Source organism: Macaca nemestrina, chromosome 19 (genome assembly GCF_043159975.1).
Source record: "Macaca nemestrina isolate mMacNem1 chromosome 19, mMacNem.hap1, whole genome shotgun sequence".
In the NCBI taxonomy this organism is placed as follows: Eukaryota; Metazoa; Chordata; class Mammalia; order Primates; family Cercopithecidae; genus Macaca; species Macaca nemestrina.
The window spans coordinates 24,897,532-24,923,043 of NC_092143.1; the positions used below are offsets into that span (position 1 = coordinate 24,897,532).

Genomic DNA, 25,512 nt, shown 5'->3' on the forward strand with positions numbered 1-25,512 from the left:
GTGCTTAATATGCTCAATATGTACATTAATTCTCTTGGCAAGAATCTTTCTCTTGTTTGTTTACAACAATGCCAACAGCATGCTGGGTTACACTGTAGACTCTTTCAGCTTTGCCATGGTAACACTTGTGCAGCATTCCTTTTTGAACAGTGCCCATTCTCTTGATGTCTACAGTATCAACTTCCTTGTAGATTGGCACTTATGTGGCCAAAGGAACAACCCCATGTTTTCTAAAAGGCTGGAGAAAATACCACAGGTGCCTCTCCTCTTTCCCTTCATCTTCATCATTTTGACAAATTACTGGAAGTTGGAGGTTGTGGTTGAAAGCCAGGCATCATTTTTTAAAACTTCTCAGGATATTGCAACATGCGCCGGGGTAGAGAACTGCGACTCTGGCTTCTCCAGGAGGCCCTTGGAGGTAGGAACCAGCAGTTGGGCTACTTTAGCAACTTAGTAGAAACTAAAACCAAAAATGATCTCCCATGGCCAAACATAACAGTAGTTTCTAGCTCTCCAACCTCCCTCCCTGACATCTCCACAGCACTTGGTCTGCCCTCTTGAGATTCTTTTCTTTTCTTTTTTTTCTTTTTTTTTTTTTTTGGAGATAGGGTCTTGCTCTGTCTCCCAGGCTGGAGTGCAATGGCGCGATCTTGGCTCACTGCAGCCTCTGCCTCCCAGGTTCTAGCGATTCTCATGCCTCAGCCTCCCAAGTAGCTGAGATTACAGGCACGTGCCACCACGCCCGGCTAATTTCTGTAGTTTTAGTAGAGACGGGGTTTCGCCATGTTGGTTGGGCTGGTCTCGAATTCCTGACTTCAAGTGATCTGTCCACCTTAGCCTCCCAAAGTGCTGGGATTACAGGCGTGAGCCACTGTGCATGGCCCTGCCTTCTTGAGATTCTTGTTGAGACTGTACAAGGCGTTGGCTCTTGTCTAATCTTTTGCACTGTTCCTCTGTCTCCTTTCCCATCAACATTCTAAAGTTGGCTGCTTCTCAGTATTCATAATCCATGGTTCCTCTTTCTCTTCAAGAACTCCGCCAGCATGTACATTTATAAAACCACACCTCCAGCCCTAACTACTCTCATGTGTTTTTTCTCTAATACACCTCCATTTGGATGTCATGCTGGTATCTCAAATTCAATATATTGAAAAAGGAACTCATAATTTCTGCATGAAACAGCACCCCCTTACGACTTCCTTTATCAATGTAGCTACCATTTTCAGGATCATTTTTGGTTCTTCCTTCAACAGTCTATTTCCAACGTTCAGTTGGACTTTTCTGTACAATATCACTTCTACGTAATTAACATCTTTCAAGTTCAGATCGTAACAATTTCCTGTCTGGATTATTGAATCAGCCTCTTGCTCAATATCCCTCACTTTGTTACTCCCTATCACAAGGTCATCGATACACCACTGTCGATTTAATATAGGATACAATTGCAATCATGTGACTCACAACTTAGTGCTCAAAACCCATCACCAAAGTGCAAAGCCCCTGGCATCCAATGCCCTTCAGTATGGCCCAAACTATTTTTCTGACCATGCTTGCACATATTCCTCCACACTAGATGGGACATTTTTTCTTTTTGAAATGGAAAGAACATAAACTTTGAATCACACAGACTTGGTTTTAAATTCCAATCGGCTACTACTAACTTGGATAAGTTTCTAAAACAATATGAGCCTCAGTTTCCACAACAACAACAACAAAAAATATAAAATATTATGTATTAGTAAAAGATAAAAGGTGAAAAAAAAACAGACATTAATCATTAACAGAACTGTTTTGTATAAATTCTACTTTTTGGTGTTTTTTTTTCTTGTTTTGTTTTGTTTTGTTTTGTTTTGTTTTGTTTTGAGATGGAGTCTCACTCTGTCGCCCCAGGCTGGAGTGCAGTGGCATAATCTTGGCTCACTGCAACCTCCAACTCCTGGGCTCAAGCCATTCTCCTGCCTCAGCCTCCCAAGTAGCTGGGATTACAGGCCCCTGACCACATGTGGCTAATTTTTGTATTTTTAATAGAGACGGGGTTTCATCATATTGGCCAGGTTGGTCTTGAACTCCTGACCTCAGGTGACCTGCCCGCCTCGGCCTCCCCAAGTTCTGGGATTACAGGTGTGAGCTACCGCGCCTAGCCTAAATTATAGTATTATGTTTTTGTCAGATCCTAAACTTCCCTGCTGCACCTGGACTTTTTTGTTGCTGTTGTTGTTTTGTGCCTTTTTTGTTTTGGTTTGGCTTTTAGTCTTTGTATACGGCTGCTTCTCCTGGCTATGCTCTATGTCAAAGGTTGACAAACTATAGCCCACAGACCTACTTTGGGCTTAACCCAGACATACCTATTCATTTAAGTATTGTCATTAAGTATGCTACAACAGCAGAGGTGAATAGTTGTGACAGAGACCATATGGCCTGCAATGCTTAAAAATTTTGCTATCTGGCCCTTCACAGAAAAAGTTTGCCCACCCCTGCTCTCGCCTCTCTTTCTTTACTCACTCTATAGTATCTCCCCAGGTATCTTGGGTTTAAAATATGTCCACAAATCCTCCAACAAAACTAACTTCAAAAGGTGGAGCCCCCATGCCTTGAATATAGGCTGGAATTTGTGACTTGCTTGCAACAAATAGGACATGGCAGAGGTGTCAGTGTGTGATTTCTTAGACTAGATCATAAAAGGCACTGTGGCTTCCACTTTGCTCTTTTGAGATCACTAATTCCGGAAGAAGCCAACCCCCATATCATAAAGACACTCAAGCAGACTGGGGGGAGTCCCACATGGAGAGGAGCTGAGGCCTCCTGCCAACAGCCAGCACCAACTTGCCAGGCATGTGGGAGCCACCTTAGAAGCTGATACTGCAGGCTTGGTCAGTCCTTTAGAGGAACTTGCTGACTTGCAAGCCCAGTCTACATCTTGGCTCAAACCTCAGAACAGACCTTAAGCCAGAACTATCTGGCTAAGCCACATTCCAAATACCTGACCAACAGAAACTGTGAGGATAATAAATACTTAATGTTGTTCTAAGCCACTTAGCTTCAGGTTAATTTTAATTTCTTATACAGCAATTGATAACTAATACATAAGAAAATATTCATGTACCATCCACTGACCAAAGACTCAAATATACAACCAGAGCCTGGACCTCTCCTATGACCTCATACCTTCATATATAACAACCTATTCCACGTCTGTTCCTAGACATCTCAAAGGCATCTAAAACCCAACATGTGTGAGACTTTGGTCTCTTTCCCTCAGACAAGATCTTCTTCCAATATTCCCTATCCCAGTTAATGGCATAATGAGCTTAATCCATAAACTACAACTCTGGCCATCTGTGATACTTCTTTGTCCTTTACACTCTATATTCAACCCATTATCAATTTCAGCCAAATTAACTAATATGTAGTTTTTAAATCAGGATGTTACCCTCCAGCAGTACTACAGAGATGCTCTTTCATTGTCTCAAGCATCTGCTGATCATGAGAAGTCTTGTGTAAGAGCATCATTCTTTGAAGGTAATCTATCTTTCCTTCTGATAGCCTTTGATGTTTTCTGAATAACCTTGAGCCAAAACCTGGGTTTGCTTTATTCATCCTAAGACTTGGTGTGATCTTTACAATCTGAAGACATACAGCTCTTCAAGTCTCAAAAAACTCCATCGTCTCCCTGAATATTGCCTTTTGATTGTTGTCCCTATTCCCTTTATAACAGTTGGGGTCCAGTCAGACACTCCGGTTATTTTAATAGACAAAAATTAACCTAAAGAACTATTAATCAGGTAAAGGGCAAAAAGAGGGCATTGAGGCATGGAAGGAACTGCAGAAGGATGCTACCCAACTAGGGTTAAGGGAATAAAAGAATGATGTTAGAGTTACTAACATTTAGAAACTTGGAGGAAGGGCCCTGCAGAATTGAAATTAATACCTTTGAGCAGAGTCTGCTGGTCTGTTGGTACTAGTGTTTCTGAGGGACACAATGAGGTTGGTTATGCAAGTTTTGAACAACTGCAAATCGAAATAACTGCTGCTACCAGTTATTATTCCACTACCAAGACAGGCATTAAATGTCATTCCTAAAGCACTCGTCTACTCTCAGAACTCAATAGACTGAATCTTCAACTTGCAACAATGGCTTTGTTTTTGACACGTGTCAATTTCCCTTTTGCTTTCCAGCTCAGCTATATATTTTAAGCATGTCTATGTATTTGCAGCAGATAGAAGTGATTCCCTCCACAAGCTTAGTCATCTGTCAAGAGTTTCTGTCCACTTCTCTTTATCTCCATGGTGCATTACCCTAACCCAAAACATTATCATTTCTTCCCCAGACTACTAGTACCATCTTCTAACTTGTCTACCTGCCTTCATTCTAACAAGTCCACCATCTTTTCTCCACGCTGCAGCGAATGTTTTCTAAACACCAATCTAAGAACATTATCTCTTGGACGGGCATGGTGGCTCACGCCCGCAATCCCAGCACTTTGGGAGGCCAAGGTAGGTGGATCACCTGAAGTCAGGTGTTCAAGACAGCCTGGCAAACATGATGAAATCCTGTCTCTACTAAAAATATAAAAATTAGCTGGGTGTGGTGGCATGTGCCTGTAGTCCCAACTACTCGAGAGGCTGAGGCTGGAGAATCACTTGAACCCGGGAGGCAGAGGTTGCAGTGAGCCAAGATCATGCCACTGCACAGCAACCTGGGTGACAGATTGACATTCTATCTAAAAAAAAAAAAAGAACATTATTTCTCATTTAAGTCCCTTCCCATTGCTCTTACAATAAACATAAACATGTTGCATATGTCCAACAAGGCCTTGTATGTACTGACCCAGTGCCATCTTGCATTGCACTCCTTCTTTCCTGTGTTTTCTGGCCAGTCTGGCCTCCTTTGCTATTTTCAAATAGGACAAAGCCTTTGTATGTGCTGATGCTCCCTGTCTGCATCAGTCCTCTTCCCAACTCTGCCCATTTAATCATCACTCATCCTACAGAAAACAAGTCACATTCCTCCAAGAAGCCTTCCTTGCCCTCAGACTAGGTCAGCACTCTATCTATATGGTCTCATGGTCTTGGATAGATTTCTTTTACACAATGTGTCATGGATATTTGGTAAAGCCTCCTCTTTGGGGCTATAAACTCCAAAAGAAAAGAGGCATAGCATCCTATGCTCCTAGCAAGAGTTTCTGCCACACAATAAACATGTAATAGCTCTTTCTAGAATGAATAAATGAGCCATATTGAATGTTGATTGAATTTCAACAAGCTTTGCAGAAATCAACCTATAATGATTATCCCTTTCAGTGGGCTTCTGACACTTGTAATTCATCTGACTTATTCCTTTCTTTTCTGCCATGGGCCTGGTAGTCTCAGCATATTACTGACTAAGGTCCGGAGCCTCTATGTTGTTTTTTAATTCCCAGTGTCTAGCATAGTGCCATTGAAGTAATATGCAACCAACACATTTTTATTACTCATGATAACGATTAAGAACTTAGTGCCATTATAGTTAATGTAGTAAAATTTTGTGAATTCAATAATGTCCCTAAGTAGTATACAACTTTGAAAGCACGCTCTTCTCAAGTAATTAAATGTTATAATTATCTAACACATTATTTTTCTACAGGTGTCTTCAGATGGCGCTCAAAATGGTTTAAATTACACAGATGTGGTAAGCATACAGTGAAATCTTAGAAAGGCCCCAAAGAATTCCCTATGGATGATACATGAGCCAAGGACATGACATTCATCTTGGAGGATATTTCTCCCTTTGAATACGTTTGATAAAATGCCTTTTTTTATTCCCACTTTGACTTTAAGCACTTAGAAATCATTTGTTTTACAAAAGCCCTGTGGTCCAAGATTATGGCAACCAAAATAGTGACTTCTGTCTTATATTTCAGTTATGCATGGTTCCTGACTTTAGTTTAAGAGAGTGATTTTACATAAAACTTTTTAGATAGATTTCACTCCTGTGCCTTTGTTGGTCTTTTCTGTACTTCTACGAAGAACAGCTTTGCAGTTTCTACGCTGGCTTCAAGCACAATACTATAGCTCCACAACCTTGTCCAACTGTTAGAATCATCCAGTTTTATAGCAGATGGACACAGACGTTCACTCACCCAGGTTCTGAGTTTCAGCAATCTTCTTATCTTTGCCATTTGTATGAAATAAGTTTGTTGTATTTTAGCACCCAAGCACCATAGTGTCTTATACCTTACTTTCAGGAAGAGGCTCTCAAACATCTCCTGGTATTATGTTTATGATTCTTTGCCACCAGGTTTTTAGGCTTGTTGCAGCATGATTTACACTGCAGACCTCCCTAAATTTAGTTAACTTTCATTCGTCATCACCATTCAGATATTTTAATTTGGTATATCCAGGAGGCATAATAGCCAATGCTTTGCCAGAGAGCTATAAATATTGGTATGAATTTTACATTTCCACTTGACAGTAAGAGTGTCTCAATTGATAGTGATCTTATGACTTCTTGTCAGCATACCAAATATATCAACAGGCCTTGTCATGAATTTTCCAGACATTTGTAAAATCATGAAAGTTTTTCACATTGAAATGAGAAAATATCACACACAAAAATTATTTTTTATAAGATTTTTATGTAAAATATAATAAGATTGTGACTTTTATGTCGCATACAATGTTTATTACATGGGAACTTTGTGCATTTATGAAATTATTTACTACTTATTTATAAATGTATAAAGAAACATTTAGCAACAATTGTGTTCTCAATTCTTTTGAAGTCTGTCGACTCATGTCTATTTTTTCTAGAGGATTATTCCATGTTTCTGTCTAGTCTGGCATTTTACTACATATGCACTCTTTTCATAGAACTAGTGATGTCCATTTGTCAGCCTCAAATACATACAAATTGCTGTCTTAAACCAGATGATTGTTTTTGCAAAACACAGACGTACAAAAGAATGGTCCTTTTGTAGAAATTGATCTAAATACTTTAAAGCTTGTTTCAAGGGTGTGAAATTTTGGTTAAGCTGGCCCAGAAAAATATTTTTCACATCAACCTAGGTCATGATCATACTTATTTTATGTAACATCAAGCCTACAGAATGTGTTTTCCAGTGACCATCACTAATGGATATTATCTGGTATTTTAATTTTTTCCAAGGCTTTTCTGTGTATAATGAGAGGAGTCCTATTAAACACAACATTTAAAAATAAGTTAACTCTATATTAGTGAAAAACAGATTATTAAAAAGAATTAGTGGTACGTCAATTAAAAAACTTTTTAAAAAGTTTTTTAAAAAGAATTAAATTCTGTCAAATTCAGCCTGAAATTTGAACACAGAAATAAGAACAGCAGGATTTTCACTGGAAGATGCATCATTCTGATGTTAGTGGCCAAACCAGATGCCAGAAAAGCAGTGCCTCTCTCAAATTCTCTTAAGCACTCATGAGGGTTCAGCCTCCCTTCTTGATGTCATCCAGCTCCTAGAGAAGTTTTGCTAGTGTCCCTTCTGAAACTATGGGGCAGGAGAGGAAGTCAAGGTCACTATCACCACCAACTCCTAAAGCCAGGTAGCTGTCAGCCTTGAAATGACCCTCATCAAAAACTAGTGGCTTGAATGTCCTCTATGAAGCCGTTCTTTGTTTGTTTTTGGTTCTTTGTTTTGTTTTTGGGATGGAATCTCACCCTGTCACCCAGGCTGGAACGCAGTGGCATGATCTCGGCTCACTGCAACTTCCACCTCCTGGGTTCAAGCAATCGTCCTGCCTCAGCCTTCTGAGTAGCTAGGATTACAGGCACCCTCCACCACGCCCAGCAAATTTTTGTATTTTCAGTAAAGACAGGGGTTTCATCATGATGGGCAGGCTGGTTTTGAACTCCTGACCTCAAGGAATCCACCCTCCTTGGCCTCCCAAAGTGCTGAGATTACAGGTGTGAGCCACCATGCCCAGCCTATGAAGCCTTTCTTGACTCTTCTGAATACACGTGGCCACTCTCTTCCTGAATTGCCATTGTACCCTGTAGAAACCATTATTGGGACATCTATGAGACTCTTTTTCATGTATGTATATACTTGTCTGTTTCTTCTACTGCACCATAAAACCTGTGTTCCCAGGAATTCTATGGCTTTTCTCTCTATCACTCCACACAATATCTAGCACTCAGTCAATACTCATTATGTTTGTTGACAAAAACATTCTTCTGGACATGTTCATAGAACGAACACAGTCTTTAGCAGCAGTACACTCTGCAAATAACTGTGAAAAGGGAGTCATTGGATTTACCAAACTAGAACCACTCATTTTGAGCAAAAAAAAATCTCTGACTCAATGTGAGGCAGGGCTGCAAAAGTTGAACAGCAACAGTTATCATTCACCCAGCACCTCAAGCCTTCACACTGTAATCACATCGATTAGCTGAACATTGGCATCAAAGAAAGGGTCAGTATATTTTTTGTTCAAGCTTTTGTCCATATATAGAAGCTGGTGCCAGATTACTTCAGTGTTTAGTGATTTTAATTTTCTGTGAAAGTTGGCTACACAACTTGTGCTTCTCCCAGTTTATGTGCTCTGTACTGTCAAATATGATACACTCAGAAAGCACATTCCTTTATCATTTTCCTCTTACAAAAAAAGAAAACTGGAAAAAATATATTATTTGCCTTTAAGTGGAAAGACATTTCATTTTCCAGATGGATGCTGGTACTTCAGGAAATATTAGAGATAGCTTGTTGAAATTTTTAGAAGTGATCCTGTTGTTGTGCATTTTACACTCCTGGTCAAGCTATCATCACTACCAAAGCATTTCCTTAACTACCTACATATGCCCACTTCTTTAAGAAGAAACAGAGTGATGCTAACTTTCCTGAAGTTTCATACACACTCGAATTTGTATATGTCAGGTCTCAGATTGTCAAAAATTGAAGCATGGAAATTTGCTCCTGGAACACCAAATGTATATGATATTCCACCTGTGATGTCCTCAACTTGTTAACAACCCTAACAACTTCACCAACCTCTAGGAACTTTTTTTCAGCAGGATATAGTAGTCACAGACAAGAAATGAAGGCGAGATTGTTTCTAGATAAATTTAGCTGAGGAATAAGGAAAATATGATCTAATAAAGGAAACCTCCAGGTGAATTCAAGAGAGTGAATTATATGGGAGTTGGAAAACCGATTGCCAAAGACTCTTCCTTTAAGTAGAGGTTGTGATAAAATATATTTTGATGTCTATTTCTAATGAAAATGTGAAACAGACATCTATTTTTCCATCCCAACTGGGCTTCCTCCAAATATGCTGCCTTCTCCCTAATGAGTTGGAATAGTGTGCACCGTAAAATAGTACAACACATCCAGAAATGCTGACATTTCATTTTTAATTGAAATCAAATAGAAATAGTTCCACTGGGAACCAAGAAAGTAAAGCAGGCTTTTGATAGAAATTAATAGGAAAGGGAAGGAAATACTATTCTCTGTCATAAAGTAGTCCACTATGGAAGGCTGCCAGTCCTCTTGCCTGAATCTGAGTTTATCTCCAGGATTACATTCAGTGGAAAGAACACATCGTATGAAGGTGGAACGAGAAATCATATTTGGATGGATGTACCAAATAAAAGAAATAAAAAATATTTCCTTTCTTCTATTTTTTAAAAATCATAGGAATATAGAGTCCAAGGAAAACTTGAATTTTACTGCAAAAACAATGATAACAAAAACAAAAGAGTTCATATCATCGACAAAAATATTTACAAAAATATACCATAAAATACATTCTTTGGGTGGTAAAATAAATTTACATTACTGGGACTAAAATTCTCTCGATGGTGAGACAACTTTCTTTTAAAAACAGTTTTATAGCAATACTTATAACAGTGGTACTTTTAAGAGTTGTAGCTTGGCTGGGCGCTGTGGCTCACGCCTGTAATCCCAGCACTTTGGGAGGCTGAGGCGGGTGGATCACAAGGTCAGGAGATCGAGACCATCCTGGCCAACATGGTGAAACCCCATCTCTACTAAAAATACAAAATTATCCAGGCATGGTGGTGTGCACCTGTAGTCCCAGCTACTCGGGAGGCTGAGGCAGGAGAATCACTCGAACCTGGGAGGCAGAGGTTGCAGTGAGCCGAAATCACACCACTGCACTCCAGCCTGAGTGACAAAGCAAGACCCCATCTCAAAAATAATAATAATAAAAAACAGTTGTAGCTTGAGCAGCAACAATAAACATTAATGAAGATTAACATTTGTATAACTATATGTAGATTATGAAATAATTGTATATGATTTTTAATAATTGATACTCCAAACTATTATGAAAATTCCTTCAACTTTCAAAAAACAATACTTTATTCTCCAAAATATCAGACTTTGAATATAAAAAGCCATGATTTTTAAGAAAATATTTATCTCTGTGGTCATAATTTCTAGGAACAATCTGTAGTACTTTGTACCAAAAAAATTCAGCTATTTTTATAGGAGTCATTCCAAGACATTATTGAGTGAGGACTGGTACTAGGATGAGGAAGGGTCAGGCATTTGACACCAAAGAGTTTGTGGCATGTTGCAGAGAGGTACTTAAAAAGATAAATGCCAAAATGGTATGATTGATACCTAGTATACCTGACAATAGGGACAAAGTGCGTTTTAGAGGCTATCTCAAGGAGTCGGGTAGTAAATGAAAGGAAGGAAGTAAGAACATAGCTAGAGGGAGAGCTGCCTGGAGAAAGAGTTGGTTGATTTGTTTTCAGAATGTAGAAACTTGCACAAGTGGACAAGTGGAGTCAAAGAAGAGGAGGAAAGTATGAGCTTCAGGAGAGAAAAGGGTAAGTGATGGATACATATGCGCATTCTCTTTTTTTTTTTATTTTTGATCTGGGTCTTTCCACAACTTCTCCCTGGTGACCTTGACTGATTTCTTGGGCTACCTCAGACATAAGAAGTCATGTTTATTAGAACTGATCAAAATAATATGTGGTGTGTTTTAAGGACTGAAGCCCAGATGTTCCCACTCTTCCAGAATACTTAAACATGCACTGACTTCCTGAGGGCCACCAGGCATTTAGGGAGATGCCCAGTGAGAGGAAGGCAGCCTTGTGTTCCTTATTGTAATGAGACCTTTCTCTGAAATGATTAAATAATCTACCTTGTAATAAAAACTGCTGATTCTTCATGGAGGTCTCTTCAAATACAATAATCTGTGAAAATCCTGCCTACAGAATTTTAAGAAAAACCAAGAGTACCAATTAACTTAAAAAATTATATAAAATTAATGATGAAAACAATGACCATTAACAAAACACAAATATAAAAACCCCTTTATTCCTCACTCTAATACTAAAACTTCACAAAATTAATATCTAACTTACCTGATGAAAGCAATTTAATAAATTCTTTGGATAATTTTAATAAAAATAAGAAAGGTATTATCTCAGTCTCAAATTTGCCACAATTAAAGAGATACTCTTTTGAATTGGGAGGTTTCTCTCTAAAGAATTTTCCTCTTCTAATAAAGGATATTGCAATATGCTCTGAATAGATGTTTAAAATCTCTCTCATAAGTTCTGGAAATCTCTCTCATTGAAACAGTCCCAGCTTGACAGCCCTGCAATAACCATTAAATATTAAAATAACATTAAAAAGCAACTGCTCAGCTCATGGAGCTAGCTGCAAAACTCCGATGCACATTAATGGGACTCACATAGCTAAATCCCCATGTGCTGTACCAAAAATTTATACCCAAGGATCCAAGGATCAGGCGCCATAAAGAAAATGATGGATTTACTTTCAAAAAAAATAATCGATCCACTACCAAACAAATTATCATTATTCATGGAATTTCAGTCACATAATTATTCTAAAAACCAGACTGTCTAAGATTAAACAGCATCCAATTTTGCATTCACATCGTATTCATTTGTGATGTAATAAAATTCATACTTCTATTGCAAGATGATTTGAATGTGGTAAAAACATATATAAATTTTAAAAAATGTGTCTTATTTACAAACATATCCTAAAGCCAAAATCTAATTCTAGATACATTGTCTATTATTTCTGTAGACACTACGATCACAATACTTAAGCTTAAGAACTATTTTTGTTGTTCTTGATGTATGTTAAATGTAAAGGGGAAAAAAGTATAAATAACTAATAGTGTTAATATTTAAAATTATGTGGCGATCTAAACTTCTCAAAGAATTTCTTTTAAGAAATTATAGAAATTTTGACATAGTGACCACACATTATTATAATCATCCATGTTAACTATCCGAGAAGTTACACACTATTTAAAAACAAAAGACAGTGTGTTTAATGGAAAGTATTTCAGACCAAAATTTAGCTTACTCAAATTCCAAACTAAGGCAAGTCACTTACATTTCCAAATTCACAATTTTATTAGCTAAAAAATGAGTGAGATGGACTCGGGAATCTTTTATGTCTGCCAGTCTATGGTCTTCTTTTGTAACAACTAATTTGGTTCACATTGCATCTGGTTAGATTTTCCCATTTCCCCCACTCCCACCATCTCCACAACACACACACACACACACACACACACACACACACACACAGGAGAAATAAGTTTTTAAATCTGGTACAGAACTCTCGTATAAATGCACGTATGATATTCTGTGAAATTCCTATTGGTCAATCAAAGTATTTGCCAGAGCTGAAAGAGGCCTAGAGAATGAGAAAGAGAGGTAACACTGTTTTGTGGAAAGAGCACCTGGATGGAAAATTTGGATACCCACTTTCATCAGCAACCAACTCTATAACTTTGGGCGGGTCACTTGCTTTCTCCAAATTGCAATTTCATTCAAAGCAGTAATTAGATAAGATGGTCACTAAGTACATGTCCAACTCTGAAATTGGATGCCTACAACTAAAATATCACTATTATGATAAACTAAACAAAGCAGTTACTCATTTTTTTTTTTTTAATTGAGTCTCGCTCTGTTGCCAGGCTGGAGTGCAGTGGTGTGATCTCAGCTCACTGCAGCCTCTGCCTCTTGGGTTCAAGCAATTCTCCTGCCTCAGCCTCCTGAGTAGCTGGGACCACAGGCACGCACCACCACGCCCAGCTAATTTTTTATATTTTAGTAGAGACAGGGTTTCACCATGTTAGCCAGGATGGTCTTGATCTCCTGACATCCTGATCTGCTCGCCTTGGCCTCCCAAAGTGCTGGGATTACAGGCGTGGTCTACCGCACCCGGCCACAGTTACTCTTAAGTCTACATAAAAGAAAAGAAGAGGGTGTGTGTGTGTGCGCGTGTGTGTGTGTGTGTGTGTGTGTGTGTGTGTGTAATCTTGAAGGGTGAGGGCTAAAGATAAAGTGAATGTAGACCATTTTGGACATTCAATAATTTTGTGTGTGTGTGTGTGTGTGTGTGTGTGTGTGTGTGTGTGTGTGTATCAGGCAGTACCCCATATAGCAGGCAGTACCCCATAAGTTTAAAGAAGGTAACTTTTTATTACTTAAAAAGAAAAAGATATGTTAAATATTTTCTAATCTTTTTGAGCACTTACTCTGCATTAGGCCTGAATCTAATAGTACTGCGGATACTATTTCATTTATTCCTACGAACCCTAGGAGGAGTTGCTGTAATTATCCCCATTTTCTAGATGAAAAAATGAAGGCCTGGAGACCTGTGTCCCACAGCTAGTGTAACACACTGTCCCACAGCTAGTATATGAAGAAATGTAAGATGGAGCCTGGGTTATGTTCCATGAAGAGTCATAACCTTTTAGAATCAACATTATAGATAACTAAGCTCTGATTTCTTTATTTTTAAAAGGATTTTTGGTATTACTACCAGATCACAATAGCTGATTGTGCATACTATTGGCCCACTCTATCAACAATAATATTTTTCTTTCAACCACTGCAAAAGTGATATTATAATGTTCTAAGGAAAATCACATTGTTTGGTACATAAATGTTTGTTGCAAGAAGGAAGGAGAACCCCTGTTCCCAACCAAGATGGAAGGGTATGGGCTGGATTTACCCAGCCACCTATAAGAACAACAACAAAAAACAAACAAACAAACAAAAAACTGGACAAAACATGTGAGATCATAGTTTCACTTTGCTGGGCAATGGACAACAAAGAATACTGATCGTTAAAAGATAAGAAACAAGCAAGGTGAGTCCTATGATTGCCCAGCCTAATAGCTTAAGAGAGTTTCAGGTCTGCAGTGCAGGAAGGTAAAACCTAAGCAGAACTCAGGAGGCTCTCTGAGTTGAGACAGAGTTGAAACTTGGGAAGACCAAAGCCACCTGAGTTCACAGAACAGAGAATCAGACCAAAAGGACTACAGAGAACTACCGTAGAACACTCTTGAATATTTAGCAAAGTACTGAGAAGCACATGTAATGAAACAACCTATGGCCCAGGAATGAACCATTTGAAAGGATTAGAAGGAACATTAGTCAGTATTCTCACAAGACCAGAAATTAGCTCTCAATTAAGCACAGATTTGGTCCCACTTAACAAATTTTAAAAGTTAAGTCCTTATATTAGAGAATTTCACACTGCTATAAAGAACTTCTAAAAGTGACTTATAAAGGAAAGAGGTTTAATTGACTCACAGTTCAGCATGGCTGGCGAGGCCTCAGGAAACTTACAATCATGGTGGAAGGTGAAGGGGAAGCAAAGCACCTTCGTCATAAGGTGGCAGGAAGAAGAAGGAATGCAGGAAGAACTACCAAACATTTATAAAATGATTAGATCTCATGAGAACTCACTCACTGTCATGAGAACAGCATGGAGGAAACCACCCCACAGTTCAATTGCTTTCACCTGGTCTCTCCCTTGGCACGTGGGGATTATGGGAATTACAATTCAAGATGAGATTCAGGTGGGGACACGAAGCCTAACCATATGAGTCCTCCAGGATCAAACTGTTTCCAAATGATGTAACCATACCCCAGGGAAGGAAAAAAGCTTACGAAGGTCTATAGGTATACAAAAACATCCAGCATCCAGCTAAGTAAAATTCAAGATGCCTGAAATTGAAACAAACATGACTGGGTATGTCAAAAAGCAAGAAAATATAACAAATAATTAGGAATGAAAAAAATTAAGTAATTGAAACTGATTCAGAAGTGACATAGATGATAGAATTATAATACAAGGACATTAAAACACTTTTTTAAAGCTATATCCCGTTTCTTCTAAAAGTTAGACAAACACATAGAAGGGATATGTATATATTTTCAAAGAACCAAATCAAACTACTAGAGCTGAAAACAACAATGTCTGAAATTAATGGTAGATTAGACATAGTAAAAGAAAAGAGAAAAGATTTATGACCTTGAATGTACTGCAATAGAAACTATCCAAAATAAAGCATACAAAGAAAGAGTAAAAGGCACAAATTACCAGTATCAGGAATAAGAGAATGACAGCACTACATATTCCACAAATATCAAAAGGAAAATAAGCTAATATTATTAGCAGTTTTATGCCAATAATTCTGGCAAGTTAGAGGAAATGGGTTAGGATTTCTCAAAAGTTACAAATGACCAATGCTTCCTAAGAAGAAATAGATAAGATTATCTGAATATCCCTGTACATATTAAAGAAAGAGAATTTGTACTTTAAAACCTTCCTAACCTCACCACCAAAACACACAAACAAACATAAAACAACCCAAAACAAAAAACCCAAAACCACAGGACCACAGGTCCAGATAGTTTTGCTAGTGAATTCTACAAAACATTTAAATTCTATAGGAAGGAATAACCTTCATCACGTTCCATGAATCCAGCACTGCTCTGATACCAAAGCCAGACAAAGACATTACAAGAAAAAAAGAACAAACTAAACCCAAAGTTAGCAGAAGGAAGAAAACCTTAAAGATTAGACCAGAATTGAACACAATAAAGAATAGAGGTCAGGCAAGGCAACTCACACCTGTAAACTCAGCACTTTGGGAAGTTGAGGCAGGAGGATAACTTGAGCTCACGAGTCTGAGACCAGCCTGGGCAACATGGCAAGACTCTGTTTCTACAAAAAAAAAAAAAAAAAAAAAAAAAAAAATGTAATTAGCCAGGCATGATGTCATCTGCCTGTGATCCCGGCTAGTTATGAGGCTGAGGTGGGAAGATCACTTCAGCCTGGGATGTCAAGGCTGCAATGAGCTGTGCTCGTGCCACTGCACTCCAGCCTGGATCAGAGAGAGAGACCTTGCCCCCTCCTCAGGCAGCAGCAACGCGGAGGAAACGGGAGTGAACCGAGAGCTTAGTGACCATCATGAGCATCCTCAACAAGCCCAAGAGTGAGATGACCCCAGAGGAGCTGCAGAAGCGAGAGGAGGAGGAATTTCACACGGGTCCACTCTCTGTGCTCACGCAGTCAGTCAAGAATAACACCCAAGTGCTCATCAACTGTCGCAACAATAAGAAACTCCTGGGCCGGGTGAAGGCCTTCTATAGGCACTGCAACATGGTGCTGGAGAACGTGAAGGAGATGTGGACTGAAGTCCCTAAGAGCGGCAAGGGAAAGAAGAAATCCAAGCCAGTCAACAAAGACCGCTACATCTCCAAGATGTTCCTGCGCCAGGACTCGGTCGTCGTGGTCCTGCGGAACTCGCTCATTGCCGTCAAGTAAGGGCTGCCTATCCATTGACAGAACTCATTCTCCTGTCCTATGAAGACCGCTGCCATTAGTGTTGAAAATAATAAAGCTCTGCGTTTTTTTCTAAAAAAAAAAAAAAAAAAAAAAGAGAGAGAGAGACCCTGCCTCAAGAAAACAAACAAAAAAAAAAAAAAGGAAAAAAAGAAAAAGAAAAATTGTAGAAAAATACCAATGAAATTGAGTTGATGTTTTAACAAGATAAAATTGACAAACCCTTAGATAGACTAGCAAAAACAGAGGAATCTCAAATAATGTCAGAAATTAAAGAGGAGACATTACAACTGATACAAAGAGATAGGAAGAATCACAAAAGATAGTTATTAACAAGTATATATCAACAAATTGGATAATCTTTAAGAAATGGGTAGATTCTTAGAAATGTAAGGATCACACACTAAGACCAAATGAGATTTATCTTTGGGATGCAAGGATGGCTCAACATATGCAAATCAATTAATGTCATAGATCACACTAACAGAATGATGAATTTTAAAATCATGTGATCATTTCAATAGATGCAGAAAAAGTATTTGATGAAATTCAAAACTTTTGTAATATAATGAATACTATAACTAAATAATTATACTCTCAAAAAGCTAATGTAGAGGGAATTTGCCAAAACATAATAAAGGCCATAAATGACAAGCCCACAGCTAACATTGTACTCAATGGTGAATAACTGAAAGCTTTTCCTCTAAGATTAGGACTAAGAAAGGATGCCCAGCAACAGTAATTAAAACAGTATGGTACTGGTATAAAAAAGATCTATAGATCAATATAACAGAAAGCCTGGAAATAAAGGTATGCATATACAGTCAACTGATCTTTAACAAGGGTGCCAACAAAGCACAGTGGGGAAAGGTCAATCTCTTCAACAAATGATGTTGGGAAAACTGCATATACACATGCAAAAGAATGACTTTGGACCATTACCTTACACAGGAAAATCAATTAAAATTGATTTAAGATTTAAATGTAATTTTTCAGCCCCTAAAATTTTACAAATTCATAAACTGTAAAATGCCTAGAAGAAAACGTTGGGGGAAAACTTCGTAATATTGGTCTTAGCAATGATTTGTTAGATATGACAGCAAAACACAAGCAGCAAAAGCAAAAATAGACAGGTAGAACTACATAAAACTAAAAAGTTTCTGCACAGCTAAGAAAATAACAAAATGGAAAAGCAACCTACCGAATGATATAAAATGTCTGCAAACCATATATCTGATAGAAGGTTAATATAAAAAGTATATAGGGAACTCCTGCAACACAATAGCAAGAAAAAGTACATTTAATGGACAAAAGACTGGATAGACATTTCTCAAAAAGAGACATATAAATGGACAACAGGCATATGAAAGATGCTCAACGTGACTAGTCGTCTAGAGAATGCAAATGAGATATCACCTCACACCTGTTAGGATGGCAATTATTAAAAAAAGAAAAGATAAACGTTGGTGAGGATGTGAAGAAATTGGAACCCTTGTGCACTGTTGGTGGGATTGTAAACTGGTGCAGCTGCTATGGAAAGCAGTATATAGACTCCTTAAAGAATTAAAAATAGAACCACCATATGATCCAGTAATCCCACTTCTGGTATATATCCCAAAGAATTGAAATCAGAATCTCAAATTGATATTCAATCTCCTATGTTTATTGCAGCATTATTCACATTAGCCGACACATCAAAACAACCTTAATCTCCATCAATGGATGAACAGATAATGTGGTATACACACCATGGAATAATATTCAACCTTAAAAAAAATCATGTCATGTGTGACCACATGGATGAACCTGGAGGACGTTATGCTAAGTGAAATAAGCTAGTCACAGAAGGACACATACTTCATGACTAAACTTATATAAAGTATCTAAAATGGTTACATTCATAGAAGCAGAGAGTAGAATGATGGTTGCCAGAGTCTGGGAAGGAAAGAAATGGGGAATTGATGCTGAGTGGGTACAAAGTTTCAGCTATGCAAGATGAACACATTCTAGAGATCTGTTGTACAACCTTGGGTTTATAGTTTACAATAGTCTATGTGCACTTAAAAACTTATTTAAGAGGGTAGGTTTTATGTGAAGTTTTCTTAACACAACAACAACAAAAAAAAACTAAAGACCAATATGCTTCATGAACACAGATATAGAAATTCTAAACAAAATTTTAGCATATCAAATTCAACATTACATAAAATGGACAATATATCATGATCCAGTGGAGTTAATTCCAGGAATTCAAGGCTGGTTTATCATTTGAAAATCAGTCAACATAATTCACCATATTAAAACCAAAATTTTAAAGAAAATGCATTTGATGTTGACAATTCCAACGTCTTTTCCTAACTTAAACTCCCAGCAAACTAAAAATAGAAGAAGACTTCCACAATCTGATAAAAGGTATTCACGGAAAAGTCTACAGCTAACATCATACTTAATAGTGAAGGACTGAATGCTTTCCCTCTAAAATCAGGAAGGAGGTAAAGATGGTCTTGATATTTTTATTCAACATTGCATTTAAGGTTATAGCCAATGTAAGAAGGCAAGGAAAGGAAAAAAAAGGCATCCAGAATGGAAATGAGATAGGTAGGGTGGAGCAAGATGGCCGAATAGGAACAGCTCCAGACTCCAACTCCCAGCGCAAGTGACACAGAAGACAGGTGATTTCTGCATGTTCAACTGAGGTACTGGGTTCACCTCACTAGGGAGTGTGGGACAATCAGTGCTGGTCAGCTGCTGCAGCCCGTCCAGCGAGAGCTGAAGCAGGGCGAGGCATCGCCTCACCTGGGAAGCGCAAGGGGGAAGGGAATCCCTTTTCCTAGCCAGGGGAACTGAGACACACAACACCTGGAAAATCGGGTAACTCCCACCCCAATACTGCGCTTTACCAAGGATCTTAGCACACGGGCACACCAGGAGATTATATCCCACACCTGGCCGGGAGGGTCCCACGCCCACGGAGCCTCCCTCATTGCTAGCACAGCAGTCTGTGATCTCGAGGCAAGGCAGCAGCGAGGCTGGGGGAGGGGCACCTGCCATTGCTGAGGCTTAAGTAGGTAAACAAAGTCGCTGGGAAACTCAAACTGGGTGGAGCTCACAGCAGCTCAAGGACTCCTGCCTGTCTTTGTAGACTCCACCTCTGGGGACAGGGCACAGCTAAACAACAACAACAATAACAACAAAAAAAAAGCAGCTGAAACCTCTGCAGACACAAATGACTCTGTCTGACAGCTTTGAAGAGAGCAGTGGATCTCCCAACACGGAGGTTGAGATCTGAGAACAGACAGACTGCCTGCTCAAGTGGGTCCCTGACCCCTGAGTAGCCTAACTGGGAGACATCCCCCACTAGGGGCAGACCAACACCCCACACCTCACACGGTGGAGTACACCCCTGAGAGGAAGCTTCCAAAGCAAGAATCAGACAGGTACACTCACTGTTCAGCAATATTCTATCTTCTGCAGCCTCTGCTGCTGATACCCAGGCAAACAGGGTCTGGAGTGGACCTCAAGCAATCTCCAACAAACCTAAAGATGAGGGTCCTGACTGTTAGAAGGAAAACTAACAAACAGGAAGGACACCCACACCAAAACCCCATCAGTACGTCACCATCATCAAAGACCAGAGGCAGATAAAACCAGAAAGATGGGGAAAAAGCAGGGCAGAAAAGCTGGAAATTCAAAAAATAAGAGCGCATCTCCCCCTGCAAAGGAACGCAGCTCATCGCCAGGAACGGATCAAAGCTGGACGGAGAATGACATTGACAAGATGAGAGAAGAAGTCTTCAGTGCCATCAAACTTCTCAGAACTAAAGGAGGAACTACGTACCCAGCAGAAAGAAACTAAAAATCTTGAAAAAAGAGTGGAAGAATTGATAACTAGAATAATTAATGCAGAGAAGGCCATAAACGAACTGACAGAGATGAAAACCATGACACGAGAAATACGTGACAAATGCACAAGCTTCAGTAACCGACTCGATCAACTGGAAGAAAGAGTATCAGCAATTGAGGATCAAATGAATGAAATGAAGTGAGAAGAGAAATCTAAAGAAAAAAGAAGAAAAAGAAATGAACAAAGCCTGCAAGAAGTATGGGATTATGTAAAAAGACCAAATCTACGTCTGATTGAGGTGCCTGAAAGTTAGGGGGAAAACGGAACCAAGTTGGAAAACACTCTTCAGGATATCATCCAGGAGAACTTCCCCAACCTAGTAGGGCAGGCCAACATTCAAATTCAGGAAATACAGAGAACGCCACAAAGATACTCCTTGAGAAGAGCAACTCCAACACACATAATTGCCAGATTCACCAAAGTTGAAATGAAGGAAAAAATCTTAAGGGCAGCCAGAGAGAAAGGTCGGGTTACCCACAAAGGGAAGCCCATCAGACTAACAGCAGATCTCTTGGCAGAAACTCTACAAGCCAGAAGAGAGTGAGGGCCAATATTCAACATTCTTAAAGAAAAGAATTTTAAACCCAGAATATCATATCCAGCCAAACTAACTTTCATAAGTGAAGGAGAAATAAAATCCTTTACACATAAGCAAATGCTTAGAGATTTTGTCACGACCAGGCCGGCCTTACAAGAGACCCTGAAGGAAGCACTAAACATGGAAAGGAAGAACCGGTACCAGCCATTGCAAAAACATGCCAAAATGTAAAGACCATTGAGGCTAGGAAGAAACTGCATCAACTAACGAGCAAAATAACCAGTTAATATCATAATGGCAGGATCAAGTTCACACATAACAATATTAACCTTAAATGTAAATGGACTAAATGCTCCAATTAAAAGACACAGACTGGCAAACTGGATAAAGAGTCAAGACCCATCAGTTTGCTGTATTCAGGAGACCCATCTCAGATGCGGAGACATACATAGGCTCAAAATAAAGGGATGGAGGAAGATCTACCAAGCAAATGGAGAACAAAAAAAAGCAAGGGTTGCAATACTAGTCTCTGATAAAACAGACTTTAAACCATCAAAGATCAAAAGAGACAAAGAAGGCCATTAAATAATGGTAAAGGGATCAATTCAACAGGAAGAGCTAACTATCCTAAATATATATGCACCCAATACAGGAGCACCCAGATTCATAAAGCAAGTCCTTAGAGACTCACAAAGAGACTTAGACTCCCATACAATAATAATGGGAGACTTCAACACTCCACTGTCAACATTAGACAGATCAATGAGACAGAAAGTTAACAAGGATATCCAGGAATTGAACTCATCTCTGCAGCAAGCAGACCTAATAGACATCTACAGAACTCTCCACCCCAAATCAACAGAATATACATTCTACTCAGCACCACATCACACTTATTCCAAAATTGACCACATAATTGGAAGTAAAGCACTCCTCGGCAAATGTACAAGAACAGAAATTATAACAAACTGTCTCTCAGACCACAGTGCAATCAAACTAGAACTCAGAACTAAGAAACTCAATCAAAACCACTCAACTACATGGAAACTGAATAACCTGCTCCTGAATGACTACTGGGTACATAACGAAATGAAGGCAGAAATAAAGATGTTATTTGAAACCAATGAGAACAAAGATACAACATACCAGAATCTTTGGAACACATTTAAAGCAGTGTGTAGAGGGAAATTTATAGCACTAAATGCCCACAAGAGAAAGCTGGAAAGATCTAAAATTGACACTCTAACATCGCAATTATAAGAACTAGAGAAGCAAGAGCAAACACATTCAAAAGCTAGCAGAAGGCAAGAAATAACTAAGATCAGAGCAGAACTGAAGGGGATAGAGACACAAAAAACCCTCCAAAAAATCAATTAATCCAGGAGTTGGTTTTTTGAAAAGATCAACAAAATTGATAGACCGCTAGCAAGACTAATAAAGAAGAAAAGAGAGAAGAATCAAACAGATGCAATAAAAAATGATAAAGGGGATATCACCACTGACCCCACAGAAATACAAACTACCATCAGAGAATACTATAAACACCTCTATGCAAATAAACTAGAAAACCTAGAAGAAATGGATTATTTCCTGGACACTTACACTCCCCAAGACTAAACCAGGAAGAAGCTGAATCCCTGAATAGACCAATAGCAGGCTCTGAAATTGAGGCAATAATTAATAGCCTACCAACCAAAAAAAGTCCAGGACCAGATGGATTCACAGCTGAATTCTACCAGAGGTGCAAGGAGGAGCTGGTACCATTCCCTCTGAAACTATTCCAATCAATAGAAAAGAGGGGATCCTCCCTAACTCATTTAATGAAGCCAACATCATCCTGATACCAAAGCTGGCAGAGACACAACAAAAAAAGAGAATTTTAGACCAATATCCCTGATGAACATCAATGCAAAAATCCTCAATAAAATACTGGCAAACCGGATCCAGCAGCACATCAAAAAGCTTATCCACCATGATCAAGTGGGCTTCATCCCTGGGATGCAAGGATGGTTCAACATATGCAAATCAATAAACGTAATCCAGCATATAAACAGAACCAAAGACAAGAACCACATGATTATCTCAATAGATGCAGAAAAGGCCTTCAACAAAATTCAACAGCCCTTCATGCTAAAAACGCTCAATAAATTTGGTATTGATGGAACGTATCTCAAAATAATAAGAGCTATTTATGACAAACCCACAGCCAATACCATACTGAATGGGCAAAAACTGGAAAAATTCCCTTTGAAAACTTGCACAAGACTGGGATACCCTCTCTCACCACTCCTATTCAACATAGTGTTGGAAGTTCTGGCTAGGGCAATAGGGCAAGAGAAAGAAATAAAGGGTATTCAGTTAGGAAAAGAAGAAGTCAAATTGTCTCTGTTTGCAGATGACATGATTGTATATTTAGAAAACCCCATTGTCTCAGCCCAAAATCTCCTTAAGCTGATAAGAAACTTCAGCAAAGTCTCAGGATACAAAATTAATGTGCAAAAATCACAAGCATTCTTATACACAAGTAACAGACAAACAGAGAGCCAAATCATGAATGAACTTCCATTCACAATTGCTTCAAAGAGAATAAAATACCTAGGAATCCAACTTACAAGGGATGTAAAGGACCTCTTCAAGGAGAACTACAAACCGCTGCTCAGTGAAATAAAAGAGGACACAAACAAATGGAAGAACATACCATGCTCATGGATAGGAAGAATCAATATTGTGAAAATGGCCATACTGCCCAAGGTAATTTATAGATTCAATGCCATCCCCATCAAGCTACCAATGACTTTCTTCACAGAATTGGAAAAAACGCTTTAAAGTTCACATGGAACCAAAAAAAAGCCCGCATTGCCAAGACAATCCTAAGTCAAAAGAACAAAGCTGGAGGCATCACGCTACCTGACTTCAAACTATACTACAAGGCTACAGTAACCAAAACAGCATGGTACTGGTACTAAAACAGAGATATAGACCAATGGAACAGAACAGAGTCCTCAGAAATAATACCACACATGTAAAGCCATCTGATCTTTGACAAACCTGAGAAAAACAAGAAATGGGGAAAGGATTCCCTATTTAATAAATGGTGCTGGGAAAATTGGCTAGCCATGAGTAGAAAGCTAAAACTGGATCCTTTCCTTACTCCTTATATGAAAATTAATTCAAGATGGATTAGAGACTTAAATGTTAGACCTAATACCATAAAAACCCTAGAAGAAAACCTAGGTAATACCATTCAGGACATAGGCATGGGCAAGGACTTCATGTCTAAAACACCAAAAGCAACGGCAACAAAAGCCAAAATTGACAAATGGGATCTCATTAAACTAAAGAGCTTCTGCACAGCAAAAGAAACTACCATCAGAGTGAACAGGCAACCTACAGAATAGGAGAAAATTTTTGCAATCTACTCATCTGACAAAGAGCTAATATCCAGAAACTACAAAGAACTCAAACAAATTTACAAGAAAAAAACAACCCCATCAAAAAGTGGGCAAAGGATATGAACAGACATTTCTCAAAAGAAGACATTCATACAGCCAATAGACACATGAAAAAATGCTCATCATCACTGGCCATCAGAGAAATGCAAATCAAAACCACAATGAGATACCATGTCACACCAGTTAGAATGGCAATCATTAAAAAGTCAGGAAACAACAGGTGCTGGAGAGGATGTGGAGAAATAGGAACACTTTTACACTGTTGGTGGGATTGTAAACTAGTTCAACCATTATGGAAAACAGTATGGCAATTCCTCAAGGATCTAGAACTAGAAGTACCATATGACCCAGCCATCCCATTACTGGGTATATACCCAAAGGATTATAAATCATGCTGCTATAAAGACACATGCACACGTATGTTTATTGCGGCACTATTCACAATAGCAAAGACTTGGAATCAACCCAAATGTCCATCAGTGACAGACTGGATTAAGAAAATGTGGCACATATGCACCATGGAATACTATGCAGCCATGAAAAAGGATGAGTTTGTGTCCTTTGTAGGGACATGGATGCAGCTGGAAACCATCATTCTCAGCAAACTATCGCAAGAACAGAAAACCAAACACCACGTGTTCTCACTCATAGGTGGGACTGAACAATGAGATCACTTGGACTCGGGAAGGGGAACATCACACACCGGGGCCTATCATGGGGAGGGAGAAGGGGGAGGGATTGCATTGGGAGTTACACCTGATGTAAAGGACGAGTTGATGGGTGCTGACGAGTTGATGGGTGCAGCACATCAACATGGCACAAGTATACATATGTAACAAACCTGCACGTTATGCACATGTACCCTAGAACTTAAAGTATAATAATAATAATAATAAAAAGAATGGAAATGAAGGAGTAGAACTGCTTTGTTCTAAAAACATAATCACCTATGTAGCAAATCTGGTGGAATCTTAAAAAAAAAATAAGTAAGTTTGAGTTTAG

At 38.8% G+C, this 25,512-nt stretch overlaps 1 protein-coding gene and 1 pseudogene across 1 annotated transcript in view; both read left to right on the forward strand.

Annotated features, from left to right (window-relative positions):
• Positions 1-208: 208 nt before the first annotated feature.
• The window catches only part of LOC105477098 (transcription factor 4), a 419,558-nt gene continuing 394,254 nt past the window's right edge, over positions 209-25,512 (forward strand). Inside the window, exons 1-2 of the mRNA XM_071085290.1 lie at positions 209-418; positions 4,404-4,494. Of these exons, the coding sequence (XP_070941391.1) occupies positions 224-418; positions 4,404-4,494 (286 nt within the window). The 5' untranslated portion in view covers positions 209-223. The remainder of the gene's footprint in view (positions 419-4,403; positions 4,495-25,512) is intronic.
• Positions 16,122-16,598, forward strand: LOC105477114 (small nuclear ribonucleoprotein Sm D2 pseudogene; annotated as a pseudogene).